This window comes from Eubalaena glacialis, chromosome 19, assembly GCF_028564815.1.
Source record: "Eubalaena glacialis isolate mEubGla1 chromosome 19, mEubGla1.1.hap2.+ XY, whole genome shotgun sequence".
Classification (NCBI taxonomy): Eukaryota; Metazoa; Chordata; class Mammalia; order Artiodactyla; family Balaenidae; genus Eubalaena; species Eubalaena glacialis.
In genome coordinates this window covers 45,865,829-45,878,004 of record NC_083734.1, presented here as the reverse complement: position 1 = coordinate 45,878,004, position 12,176 = coordinate 45,865,829, and the positions used below count along the sequence as shown (strand labels likewise).

General features: G+C 54.6%; 1 protein-coding gene across 6 annotated transcripts in view; it reads left to right on the top strand.

The window, feature by feature from the left end:
- ARHGAP23 (Rho GTPase activating protein 23) overlaps window positions 1-11,206 on the top strand; it is a 72,107-nt gene extending 60,901 nt beyond the window's left edge. For all 6 annotated transcript variants that reach the window (XM_061175721.1, XM_061175719.1, XM_061175720.1 and 3 more), the window contains 4 exons: window positions 2,605-2,646; window positions 3,201-3,297; window positions 5,373-5,404; window positions 9,950-11,206. In XM_061175721.1, the coding sequence (XP_061031704.1) occupies window positions 2,605-2,646; window positions 3,201-3,297; window positions 5,373-5,404; window positions 9,950-10,981 (1,203 nt within the window). In that variant the 3' untranslated portion in view covers window positions 10,982-11,206. The remainder of the gene's footprint in view (window positions 1-2,604; window positions 2,647-3,200; window positions 3,298-5,372; window positions 5,405-9,949) is intronic.
- Window positions 11,207-12,176: the final 970 nt, after the last annotated feature.

Genomic DNA, 12,176 nt, shown 5'->3' with positions numbered 1-12,176 from the left:
TCGGATAAATACCCAGAAGTGGATTTGCTGGGTCATATGGTAGCTCTATTTTTAATTTTTTGAGGACCCTCCATACTGTTTTCCATAGTGGCTGCACCAATTTACATTCCCACCAACAGTGTAGGAGGGTTCCCTTTTCTCCACATCCTTGCCAACACTTGTTATTTATTTTCTGTCTTTTATTTTATTTATTTTTTAAATTAATTTATTATTAATTTATTATTTTATTTTTGGCTGTGTTGGGTCTTCGTTTCTGTGCGAGGGCTTTCTCTAGTTGCGGCAAGCGGGGGCCACTCTTCATCGCGGTGCGCGGGCCTCTCACTATCGCGGCCTCTCTTGTTGCAGAGCACAGGCTCCAGACGCGCAGGCTCAGTAGTTGTGGCTCACGGGCCTAGCTGCTCTGCGGCATGTGGGATCTTCCCAGACCAGGGGTCGAACCCGTGTCCCCTGCATTGGCAGGCAGATTCTCAACCACTGCGCCACCAGGGAAGCCCTTCCTGTCTTTTAGATAACAGCCATACAGTATTTTATTTTAATCCTCACCACAGTTTTAGAAGTAGATACTCATACATTATGCCCATTTTAAAGATAAGTAAATAGAGAGGTAATTTACCTGATGTGGACTTGAGCCCGAAGCTGACTCCAGATCCTGCATTTCTCCCTCATCCTCTATCTCTCTTTTCTCTTCTATCTCTTGTTTCTCTTCTGTCTTATTTGAGTTAATCATATGCCTGATTATGATGAATAATAACTGAGGTTCATGGCCCAAGGTCATAATCAACCTTGCAAGTCTCCTTGTTTCCCCACCTCATTCCAAAGCCCACTCTGCCCATCCCCCAATAATTACCACTCTGATAGGTTAATGTGTGTATTTTCAATCCACCTTCTAGATGCTAATTTTAAGTATAAGGATATCCTTAAATATATATAACATTCTGTGTGTTTTAACTTTCAGTTAGTGAGCTTAGCTCATTTACTTTTTTGTAATTTCTGTACTGCCAGGACTTATTTATTTATTTAATTTTTGGCTGCATTGCATTTGTTGCCGCACACAGGCTTTCTCTAGTTGCGTCGAGTGGGGGCTACTCTTCATTGTGGTGCACGGACTTCTCATTGCAGTGGCTTCTCTTGTTGCGGAGCATGGGCTCTAGGCACACGGGCTTCAGTAGTTGTGGCGCATGGGCTCAGTAGTTGTGGCTCACGGGCTCTAGAGCGCAGGCTCAGTAGTTGTGGCACACGGGCTTAGTTGCTCTGAGGCATGTGGGTTCTTTCCAGACCAGGGCTCAAACCCATGTCCCCTGCATTGACAGGCAGATTCTTAACCACTGCGCCCCCAGGGAGGTCCCTGTCAGGGCTTATTTCTGCCATCTTAAATGTCATTTTCTGTTTACAACATTTTCATTTTATTTCCTTTTTTTGGTCTTTTCTACCTTGCTTTGGATGGGTTCATTTTATTTTCCTGATATAAAACTTACATAATTTATAAAACCCATACTTACGTTGAATGATACAATTGCAAAAGCCCGTAGTTATGTTTAATTTTTACTATCAATTTCTAAAGCTTATCAGTATCCACATCTTCCTTCCACCACATCTAAAAGCCAAGTACCTTAGTGTACTTTCACCTGTCACTGGTTTCTTCCCCTGAATTTAAATTCCAGATTGTCATGGGTATACTTTGTCTGTGTTTGTACATGTGTGTGTGCATCATTGCTTAGTTTGATAACAGTTGACTTTTCTATGCTATTATCCATCCTTACTTCTTAGAACTTCTTGTTCCATCCTGGATTCATTTCTTTACTTGCTCATGTACTCAGTTAAGAGTCTTCGTGTAGCAAACTTTCTGATGTCTTAGAATAGCTTTATTTCACACTCAAATTTAAATGAGAGTTTAGCAAGGTATAAAGTTCTAGGTTCAAAATCCCTGCACTTGTAGTTCAGAAACACATCAAAAATATTACTTCCTTGTCTTCTTGTGTCTGTTGCTGCTGAAAGTTCTAGTTAAAGCTGATACTCGTTCACGTGTAAGCAATCTGTTTTTGTTCCTCAGAAAACTTTTAGAGTTTTATCTTCAAGATTCTCAAATTTCACAAAATATATTTGAGTGGGATTATTACTTTATTTTCTATTCTGTTTGGCATTTATGAGAAAACCTTGCCTGCCTGCCCCTCAGGCAACCTCCTAACACCTCCCTCTAGGCACTTGCCTTTTCCGGGGGGCGGGGGGGTTCCACCCCTGTTGTCAGTGTGGAGCCTAGGCTGGTGTGGGGTACATGCAGCTACAGCCACCGGGGCTGGCCTTGTCCCCGCAGTGGACCTGGCTGGCACTAGATGGCGCTGCTGCCCTCTCGCTTCAGGTGATGTGCAGGGGACTGTGTTTAGTGAAAAACAGGCAAAGAGAAGCTCTCCCTGAGCCAGTCATCCATCTGTGCTCAGGCCTTCTCCCACTCCAGGCTGCATTTCCTTTCCACACTGGGGTCCAAACTTTTCCATCAGGCGCCTGAGTGGGTCTTCTGAACTGAGCAGGTTGGGAGCCCGTGTCTCCCTGTCTTCCCTCAGCTCCTTCCCACGCTGATTCCATCACTTCCTTTTGTCTCCTCTGCAGTCAGACTGGTTCTTCAGCGACAGCGAGGACAAGGGAGAGAGAGTGAGTGATGCAGAGGGCCCGTGGGGTGGGGTCTGGTTGATGGTGGGCCCTCGTCCCAGGTGGGTGGGGTGGGCAGCAAGACTCAAGCAGGGGAAGGTCCCTGCCCTTGGGACATCCCAGTCTGATGGAAGGAACATAAGCCCTCTCCTCCGGAGCCTGCAATCTGATGGGGGACAACAGTCCTCACCTTCATGAGCCCCAGTCTGAGGGGGAGATAGAGGCCTTGCCCTAAGGAAACTTAGTCCAGTAGCAAAGGCAGACCCCGTCCTCCAATCTTGCGAGGAGGATAGAGGGCTTAGGAAGGTCTAGTCTGATGGGGGAGTCACAGCTCCGGCCTTCAGGGTTCAACCAAGGTGTGGGGGAAGGCACAAAACAGTCTAATGGGGGACATGTAGGACCTGCACTCTAGTGCCTGGCTGATGAAGGAGACATTCCCTGCACGGGTGAGCCCCGGTCTGATGGAGACCTGCGCCCTGTCCTCAGGGTTCCCCGTTCTGTCGGGTCTGCAGTCAGACAACTGAGGCTGTGCTGGCTGACCCTCCTTCTGTTTGCAGACCCCTGTGGATGACAAGGAGCCTCAGTCAGTGCCAAACATCGAGTACCTCCTGCCTAACATTGGCAGGACAGTGCCCCCTGGTGAGCCAGGTTCAGGTGAGAGCAGGGGCCTGGGAAGGGGTGGAGAGGGGGTGGGATCTACATTCCTGAGGGTCCCTGATGCCTGGCCAGGGGCCCAGCTTCCCTGCTCCTGCCCCCCACCGCTGGACTGGGCTGTGGTGGGGCCTTCTGCCTCTCTGGGGAGGCCCAGCCTGCCTGTGTGCCGCCTCCTCCGCCACTCAGCCGCTCCCACCCCGGGCTGGGTAGGAGCTTTGTTTTCACCGATTGCTTTCCTGAGCTTTTTATTTCTCATGGGCTGTGTCCTGGGCACGTTCCTCTTTTTAATTTTTCTTCCTTTTCTCCTTGCACCCCTCCACCCCTCCTCCCTCTTCTCCCTGTGCTCTCCCCCCATCCCCTGGATCCTGCCCCTTCTCTTCTCCTCCCCTTCCCTCCTCCAGCGGACCTGTTGGAGATTTAACGGGTACAGTGTGGCATCGCGGCCTCGGTCACTAACAGTGGCGGGTGATTATAAGAAGGCTGGGCAGGCACGAGGGGCAGGCAGGACGGTCCGGGGCCATGAGGACCTCACCCTGACATGCCAGTTACCCACAGTTGTTAACAACTTACCCCCACCCACGTCCCGTCCAGAAGCCCCTTCTCAGGAGGAAGGAGGCACTTGTTGGAGCCACGTCTGGTCCCTCTTGCCAGGAAGTCTGGGCACTGCACGGCTGCCCTCCTGCAGTCCCCCACGCTCTGTGGCTTCTCTCTGTGCCGAGTTCGGCCACTTCTGGTTATCTGGGTGGGGGAGGCTTGCTGGTGGTGGGACCCAGTGTCTCCGGACACCAGGGATGCTACCCCGGAAGCCTCTGTATATCTATAGCTCCTGCCTTAGCCGCCTCCAAGGGCTGGCTCTTCCTGCTTCCGAAATCAGAGCCCCTGGCTACGCAGCCCCTAAGTCCCACTTCCAGGCCTCTGGCCTTATCATAGCGTTGGGAGTCCAGGGCCAAAGGAACGGCCAGTGCCTTCTTGGCTCGAGCCACTAATTCCTACCACCTGTGGGTGACCCACCCTTAGTATTTTGACCGCTTCTGTCTCTGACAGAGGCATACCACAGCACCCCTAGATGCAAGCGGCAGGCTGGGGAGGGGGCCAGAGGACATGGGGGTGGGGATGGCAGAGAGGAGCCCCCCGTCTCTTCTAATCACCTGCTGCCACTCTCCTGCCCCATGTGTGTCGCCGTGTGGTCAGCCCGTCTGCTCTTCTCACTGTGTGCAGGGGAGGGCTGGGGAGGAGGCATCTAACTTGCTTGCCGGAGAGTGTGGATTAACCGCACCTGCCCACTGCCCCCTGGGACCCCAGGAGATCCTGGGGTCGGCCTGCTCCCTCCCCCGTCCTGGAGACAGCACTGCCAGGACTTGTTTCTGGTTCCTTCTCCACCCCAGTGATATCAGGGGAGTGGGACCCGCGTCCCTTCATAACTCTGATCATTAACAGCAGCCGTGCCCCACGAGGGCAGACTGACCTCAGCTCTGGAAGTGGGACATTTCCAGGCTGTAATCACCAGCCCTCTCTACCTCCTGCCCCACCCACTTCCTGTCTGCCCTGTACTCCGTCATTCACATGGTCCCTCTGCCCTCTCATGCCTGGAAGTGGGGTTGGGGGGAGGGTGGATATAGGGCACCCACCTCTCTGTGCACCGTGTGGTCTCCATTTCTCCAGAGCATCTGTGATTTGATGTGTTTCATTGTTGTGGTTTCCATGAACTGCATCTGAAATTTGGCATTTTCTCTCCAGTGCTTCAGAGTAACAGGGATAGGAGGGGAGGAGAGAGGAACTAGGCCAAAGAAAAGTCCCCCTTGCTCTTAACCCTGATCAAATGAGGGTCCAGTGGCTGGCAGCCTGATGTCACTTTCTGCCTCAAAAGGAAGTGGTTATTGACATCCTTCTCTGCTCCATCCTTATCCCATAGGAAGTGACATCAGAGGCCCATCACACTCCCAGGATCTGGGGAGAGCTCAGGTTTCCAAACTCCCTGGTTTCTGAAGCCTTTGAGGAGAGGGAATTGTGCTTACAAGACTCAGTCTTCTCTTGCTCAATCCAACTTTCATTTTTCTTTCGTTTCTTAACAATAGATTCCACCACCTGTAGTTCAGCCAAGTCCAAGGTAAGTGCCACGGCAATTCTGAAAGTTATATCCTTGTACAAGCCAGCCCACTTTGCTTTTTGGTCAAGGGAGTTGGGGGAATTGTGATTGGAGCCTTGAAGGAGATTGATAGTCACTGGGAAGGAAGGTGGGAAATACCGAGTGTCCAAGGTAAGCTGAGAAGTCGCTCACCTTGGCAGTGCTTGGGGAGGTAACTGCTGTAGTAGAGGATCTGACTTGGGAGTTAGGTGGCCTGGAGGCAGTGTTGCTCAGCAGTTAGAAGCACAGACAGTCCTGGGCCTGAGCCCTGGCTCCACTACTTAGTAGCTTTGGGACATTGGGCAAGTTACTTAACCTCTTTCTGATCCTCAGCTTGCTCATACTATTTATGGGGATAAGATTTATCTCCAAAAATGGGGTTAACAACAAATATGTCTGATATAATAATTATTTTTTAAGGTCTTTGCAGGGCCCAAAGCCAACAGAAGGAAGGAAATAATAAAGATAAGAACAGAAATCAATGAAATTGAAAACAACGAAACCCAAGCCGGTTCTTTGAACCAGGTCTCACAGGCAGTGAGTTGCCTGCTCCAGAGCCTGCCCTGTGAGACAGAACCAGTAGGGCCAGGATGCCTGCCCCAGGCAGCCCGAAGGCCAGGAGTGTGTCTTAATCAGCTCAGGCTGCCATAACAAAATACTATAGACTGGGTGACTTAAAACAACAGAAATTTATTTTCTCACAGTTCTGGAGGCTAGAAGTCCAAGATCAGGATGTTAGCATGGTCAGTTTCTGGTGGAAGCTCTCTTCCTGGCTTGTAGACGGCCGCCTTCTCGCTGTGTCCTCATATGGCAAGCAGAAACCGAGCACGCATGCGAGAGAAACAGCAAGCTCTCTGGTGTCTCTTCTTGTAAGGGCACTAATTCCACCATAAAGGCCCCACCCTCATGACCTCATCTAAACCTAATTACCTCCCAAAGACCCCGAATACTATCACATTGGGGGTTAGGGCTTCATCATATGAATTTAGTGGGGGAACAGTTCTGTCTGTAGTAGTGGAGTCAACTAAATGTTGGCTGGTCAAACTGGGCTCATTTCTCTCTGGATCTCTAAGCACTGGCCGAGTCCCAGTGAGATCAGTGTGCCTGACACCAAGCAGGTGCTCATTAGCCCATTATGTGTCAGATGAAAGCACTGGACAGAAAGATGGCTGCTCTAGTCTGGTGCAGAGGGCCCTTGTAACCTCTCCATAGAGCCTCTGCCTGCACACCTCTGGTGATGGGGAGCTCACTCCATCACAAGACTGCTGTGGTGGGGAGCAAGTTCATTATAGTGACCTGAATCTAGCTCCTGATCACCTCCACCCCTTGCTCGTGCTAGACCCCTGGTTTCCTGTAGCCTCTCCTGGACTGACCCCTCAACCTTTATGTGAACCTGCTGACCTCTGCATTCCCTGAAAGTGACCATTCTGACCTCATTGCTTCTGTAACTAGCCAGGATGAGAGGGTAATTTGATCAGATGATCCCAGCGGCCTCTCAAGTCTCTCAGAGAGCAGAGGCAGAAAGCGGCGCTGGCCACCATGTGCCTCACGCTGGCCGTAGCAGTGCTGCAGGTGGTGCCTTCTGGTGTCGTGCTGTGTGGGCAGCCACAGCCCAGGAGCTGCACGCCTGTGAATCCTGAATCGCTGACAGGCTCCGGCTTTCTCAAAACTAACTGATGTGAGAGAGTGCCGTGGCCACGGGAGGCAGCTCTATGTCTCCATCCACTACAAACACACCGCGTTTTCTTGCGCTTTCCTTTATTGTGCTTCACAGATACCGCTTTTTTTTTTTTTAAAACAAATTGAAGGTTTGTGGCCACCCTATGTTGAGCAAGTCTCTTGGCACCATTTTTCCAGCAGTATTTGCTCACTTCATGTCTCTGTGTCACATTTTTGATAATTCTTGTGATATTTCAACCTTTTCATGATAATTATATTCGTTACGGTGATCTGTGATCAGTGAACTTTGATGTCACTATTGCAAAAAAGTACGACTCCCTGAAGGCTCAGATAATGGTATTTTTTAGCAATCAAGTATTTTTTTTTATAAATTTATTTATTTTATTTTATTTATTTTATTTTTGGCTGCGTTGGATCTTCGTTGCTGCATGCTGGCTTTTCTCTAGTTGCGGCGAGCGGGGCCTACTCTTCATTGCTGTGCGCGGGCTTCTCATTGCAGTGGCTTCTCTTGTTGCAGAGCACGGGCTCTAGGCACATGGGCTTCAGTAGTTGTGGCTCACGGGCTCTAGAGCGCAGGCTCAGTAGTTGTGGCACACAGGCTTAGTCGCTCCGTGGCATGTGGGATCCTCCTGGACCAGGGCTTGAACCCATGTCCCCTGCCTTGGCAGGCGGACTCCCAACCACTGCGCCACCAGGGAAGCCCAGCAATAAGGTATTTTTAAATTAATGGATGTACTGTTTTTTAGACATAATGCTAGCACACGCTTAATAGACTACAGCGTACACATAACTTTTATTTGCTCCGGGAAACCAAAAAATTCATGTGACTCGCTTTACTGCGGTATTTGCCTTATTGCTGTAGTCTGGAACTAAGCCTGCAGTATCTCTGAGGTGTGCCTATTACGCTGCAGCTGAATCAGGAGGTGACCTGCGAGAAGGGATGCAAGGGCAGGTCATTTCAGCCCAGCTGGCGACCAGTCCCAGCATCCGTTTCTACAGGGCTTTTTATGTTCAGGGGACCCCATTCACTTAACATTTCTCGAGTGCCTGTTATGTGACAGGCACTGTACTAGGTGTCATGGATGCAAACACAAATAAGTCACTGACCTTGCCCTCTGAGAACTCAGGGTTTGATATAGATGATATGGAAACAAAGCTATTCTGACATGAGAAGAGCTGGTGTATGTGTAGTTTCAAAGGCCTATGAGAAGAGAAGAAGAGATTTCCCAGATCAGCCAAAGGGAGAGCTGGGTGGGAGGTTGCTGTATAGAGAATGCCGTGTTTGAGCTGGGCCTAGTAGAGGGAGTAAGAGCTCATCCCATAAATAGGGTGCGGGGGTGGGGTGGGACTAAGGGCTGCCAATGCTAGTCCTATCGAGGGAGGGGTCGGAGGGCAGCATCGCCAGAGTGAAGGCTGTGTTGGGGCAGGGGGGGCACTAGGCAGGTTGTGAAGGGCCCTGTGTCTGTGCTTTATCCTGGTGGGGGTGGGGTCCTGCAGCGTCTGGAGGCGATTAGATTCCTGCCTTGCCTTAGAAGGACTAACGGCTCCTGAGGAGGAAGGGCTGGAGTGAGGCTAGGGTGGAGGCAGGGAGTTCTATTAGGAGAGGGCAGAAGGGCCCAGAAAAGGCAGAGTGAGGGTCTGAACAGAGGATGATGAGGAGGGGAGAGGGCGGAGGCAGAGAAATCACCCTGGGCTGGGGACATGAATGGAGGTGGTTTGGGGCAGGTAGGGAGCACAATGTGCTTCCAGATAGGGGAGTTTCAGGTGCTGGCAGACACCTTGGTAGAGACAGATTCACAGCTGGAAGAAGAGTTCTGGAGCTCAAAAGACAGAGAGTGTGGTGTTGGACAAAGGAGACCTCTGGAGCAGTATGTCCCCAGGGAGAGAGGAGAGAGGCTGAGAACAGAGCCCTGGGAACACGGCTTCTTAAGGAGTAAGAGGAGGAAGAAGAGCCTCCCAAGAGAGGAGAGGCCAGAAAGGGAGGATTAAAAACCAGGTTGGAGGAGGCAGTGATGGGCAGCTTGGGCTCTGCTGGGGGATCATGGAAGGCCAGGACCAAAAAACACCCACGGGGCTCAGCAGTGAGAGCAGTGGCTGAAAGTTGCCCACCGTGGGGCTGTAAATCACAGTTTGGGAGCGGCTTCTATCCAAATCATCGGATTGTGCAGGATTTTAAAGGCACTTTTGGCAACAGAGCTGGTGGTTGGATCGATCTGGGGTTGGGGATTGTCAGGGTGGGGTGCTGATGGGACGGCGGAAATGGCATGGGGTGCGGTGGGAAGGGAAATGAGCTTGGGCGGGTTGCCCTGGAGAGGCCAGTACCTACTGAGTAGGTGGAAAGGCAGGTTTCCCAGGTGAGTGAGTGGAGAGGGAGGGAGGGAGGAGCTGTGGTCCGAGAAAGGTCCCTGCAGGCTCTGGTATTATAACCCAGGACAGTATATGTGAAATGGGTTCAAACTGTCAAGTGTCATTCGCTGTTGCGAGTCTATTATTAGGAGAGCTGTGTCTAAAAGGATTTATGCAGCACTGGATGTAGAGAATGGAGTGAAAGTTGGGGCGAGGTGAGAAACCAGCCCCCAGCTCGCAGGAAAGAGCTGAGAGTCTGGATTAAGACCGGAGGAGGTGCCGAGGAGGCTTCAGGATTGAGGGGGGCGCAGAGGGGTAGTCTCTAGAGTGGATAGTGACACTCCAGTTGGGACAGCCGTCCAGGAGGAACAGCGGACGTGAGGGTGCTGGGCTTGGACCTGTCGAGATTGGGTGCTGTGGTGTTGGGGTGTAGGGGTGGGAGCTTGGAGGGCACTGAGGCTCTCCGGGCGCCCCCAGCACACTGACCTGTCTCCCGCACAGGGCTCGTGGGCCCCCAAGAAGGAGCCGTACTCCCGGGAGATGCTGGCGATCTCCTTCATCTCGGCGGTCAACCGCAAGAGGAAGAAGCGGCGGGAGGCGCGGGGGCTGGGCAGCAGCACGGACGACGACTCGGAGCAGGAGGCACACAAGCCCGAGGCGGGGGCGCCGGCGCCGGGGGCCCAGGACCGGCCGGAGGGGCAGCGGCCGGCCGCCGCCGCCCCCGAGGCCCCCGGGCGCCTCAGCCCCCCGGCGGCGCTGGAGGAGCGGCCGGCCGCGGACACGCGCTCCATCGTCTCGGGCTACTCCACCCTGTCCACCATGGACCGCAGCGTGTGCTCGGGCGCCGGGGGCCGGCGAGCGGGCGCGGGGGACGAGGCGGACGACGAGCGCAGCGAGCTGAGCCACGTGGAGACGGACACGGAGGGCGGCGCGGGGCCCGGGGGGCTCCCGGAGCGCCAGCCCTCGTTCAGCTCGCACCACCTGATGCCCGGCGACACCCTGGCGCGGCGCCGCCTGGCCCGGAGCCGAGCGGACGGCGAGGGCGCGGGCGCGGCCGTCGGGCTGCCGGGCTCCGCCTCGTCCAGCAGCCAGGAGTCGCTGCGTCCCCCGGCGGCCCTGGCGGCGGCGGCGGCGGCGGCGCTGGGCTCGCGGCCCTCGCGCCTCGAGGCGCTGCGGCTGCGCCTCCGCGGCACCGCGGACGACATGCTGCCGGTGCGGCTGAGGCGGCCGCTGTCTCCCGAGACGCGGCGGCGCCGGAGCAGCTGGCGCCGCCACACGGTGGTGGTGCAGAGCCCGCTGACCGACCTCAACTTCCACGAGTGGAAGGAGCTGGGTGGAGGGGGCCCCCCGGAGCCCGTGGGCCCGCGGGCGCACAGTGACAACAAGGACTCGGGCCTCAGCAGCCTGGAGTCCACCAAGGCGCGGGCCCCGTCGACCGCCGCCTCGTTGCCGCCCGCGCCCGGGGACCCGGGGGCCCTGCAGAGCCAGCCTCCGCGCCGCTCGGCCGCCTCCCGCCTTCATCAGTGTCTGTGACCGCCCCTCCCTCCGCCCCGCCCCGCGCGCCGAGCGCCCCTTCTACCCACCCGGAGCTCCTTGGTTTCCCAGGAATCGCCTCTGCTTGCGCCTCCGACCCGCCTTGTTGCCCCTGGGAGCATCCGGGTGCAAGTGGGAGGCGCTGAGGCCGTGTCTCTGGTTTGTGCGCTGGAATTGGTAGGGGGCGGGCAGAGGAGAAGACGGGACTGGACGCTGAGTGTGAGAGAGAGGGAGGGAGAGAGGGAGGGAGGGAGGGAGGGAGGGAGGGGGGCTCCGGGGCTGAGGAGGGGGAGAGGGGGTAGGCTGCTGGGCTCTGTGCAGGGCTTCTGGGGGGGGGTGTCTCTGTCCCTTGGATAAGTGACAGAGTGTGCCCTTCTGGGCCTTTGTGTCTGCACTTAGGGACCCTTGTCGGCCATGGGGTGTGGATAGTGAACCCCCAAGCCTCAGACGAAAGAAAAGACACTGGGTGATGCTGGCTCTTCACTCCTTTCCTCTGCCCACCTCCCCCCAGTTAGCTCCTAGCTGCCAGCGAAGGGAGGGCGGTTGTGTATGTATGTCTGGGGAGAGGAGGTGTAGGGTGGTGGTGTCCATGGGGGGAGGGGCGTGGTGTGTGCGAGTGTGTGTAGCCACTGTCCCAAAGTGTTCCCCGTAGCAACTTCTGCCACTCCTGCCCGCTTCAAACCCAGCTCCCACCGGGGCTCCCTGCCTTCGGTGCACACAGGGATCCTGCCCCCCTGCTGCTTGTCAGAGCCAGAGAAGGAGGTTGGGACTTCTCAACCTCCTCAAGAGGCAGGACTGAGACTTTCACCAGGGTTATTCCCCCACCACCACCTTTTCCCAATCTCTAAATCACACTCCCCAAGCGCTTTGACCACGGGGAGCTGCCTGTTCCCCAGACGGTTTGGGGAGGGTCCACGGTCACCCCTGCTAGACCTCTTGCCCCTCTATTCGTTCTTCCAGCTGTGCCTGCTCCTTCCATAGCTCAGGCACACAGGCCCTCACCTTCTTCCCTTTAGGAGGGGGCGTAGAAAACATCCCTGGCGTCTTTCTGTCTCTCTCTCTCTCCCCCCCCCCCCCACTCATAACACACACGCACGCGCACGCGCATGCGGACACACTGATTGATGAGCTCTCAGCCCGGCTGCTCCTTCCGGAAGGGTGGGTAAGACCCAGCCCCCTCTTCTCCCCACAAGTT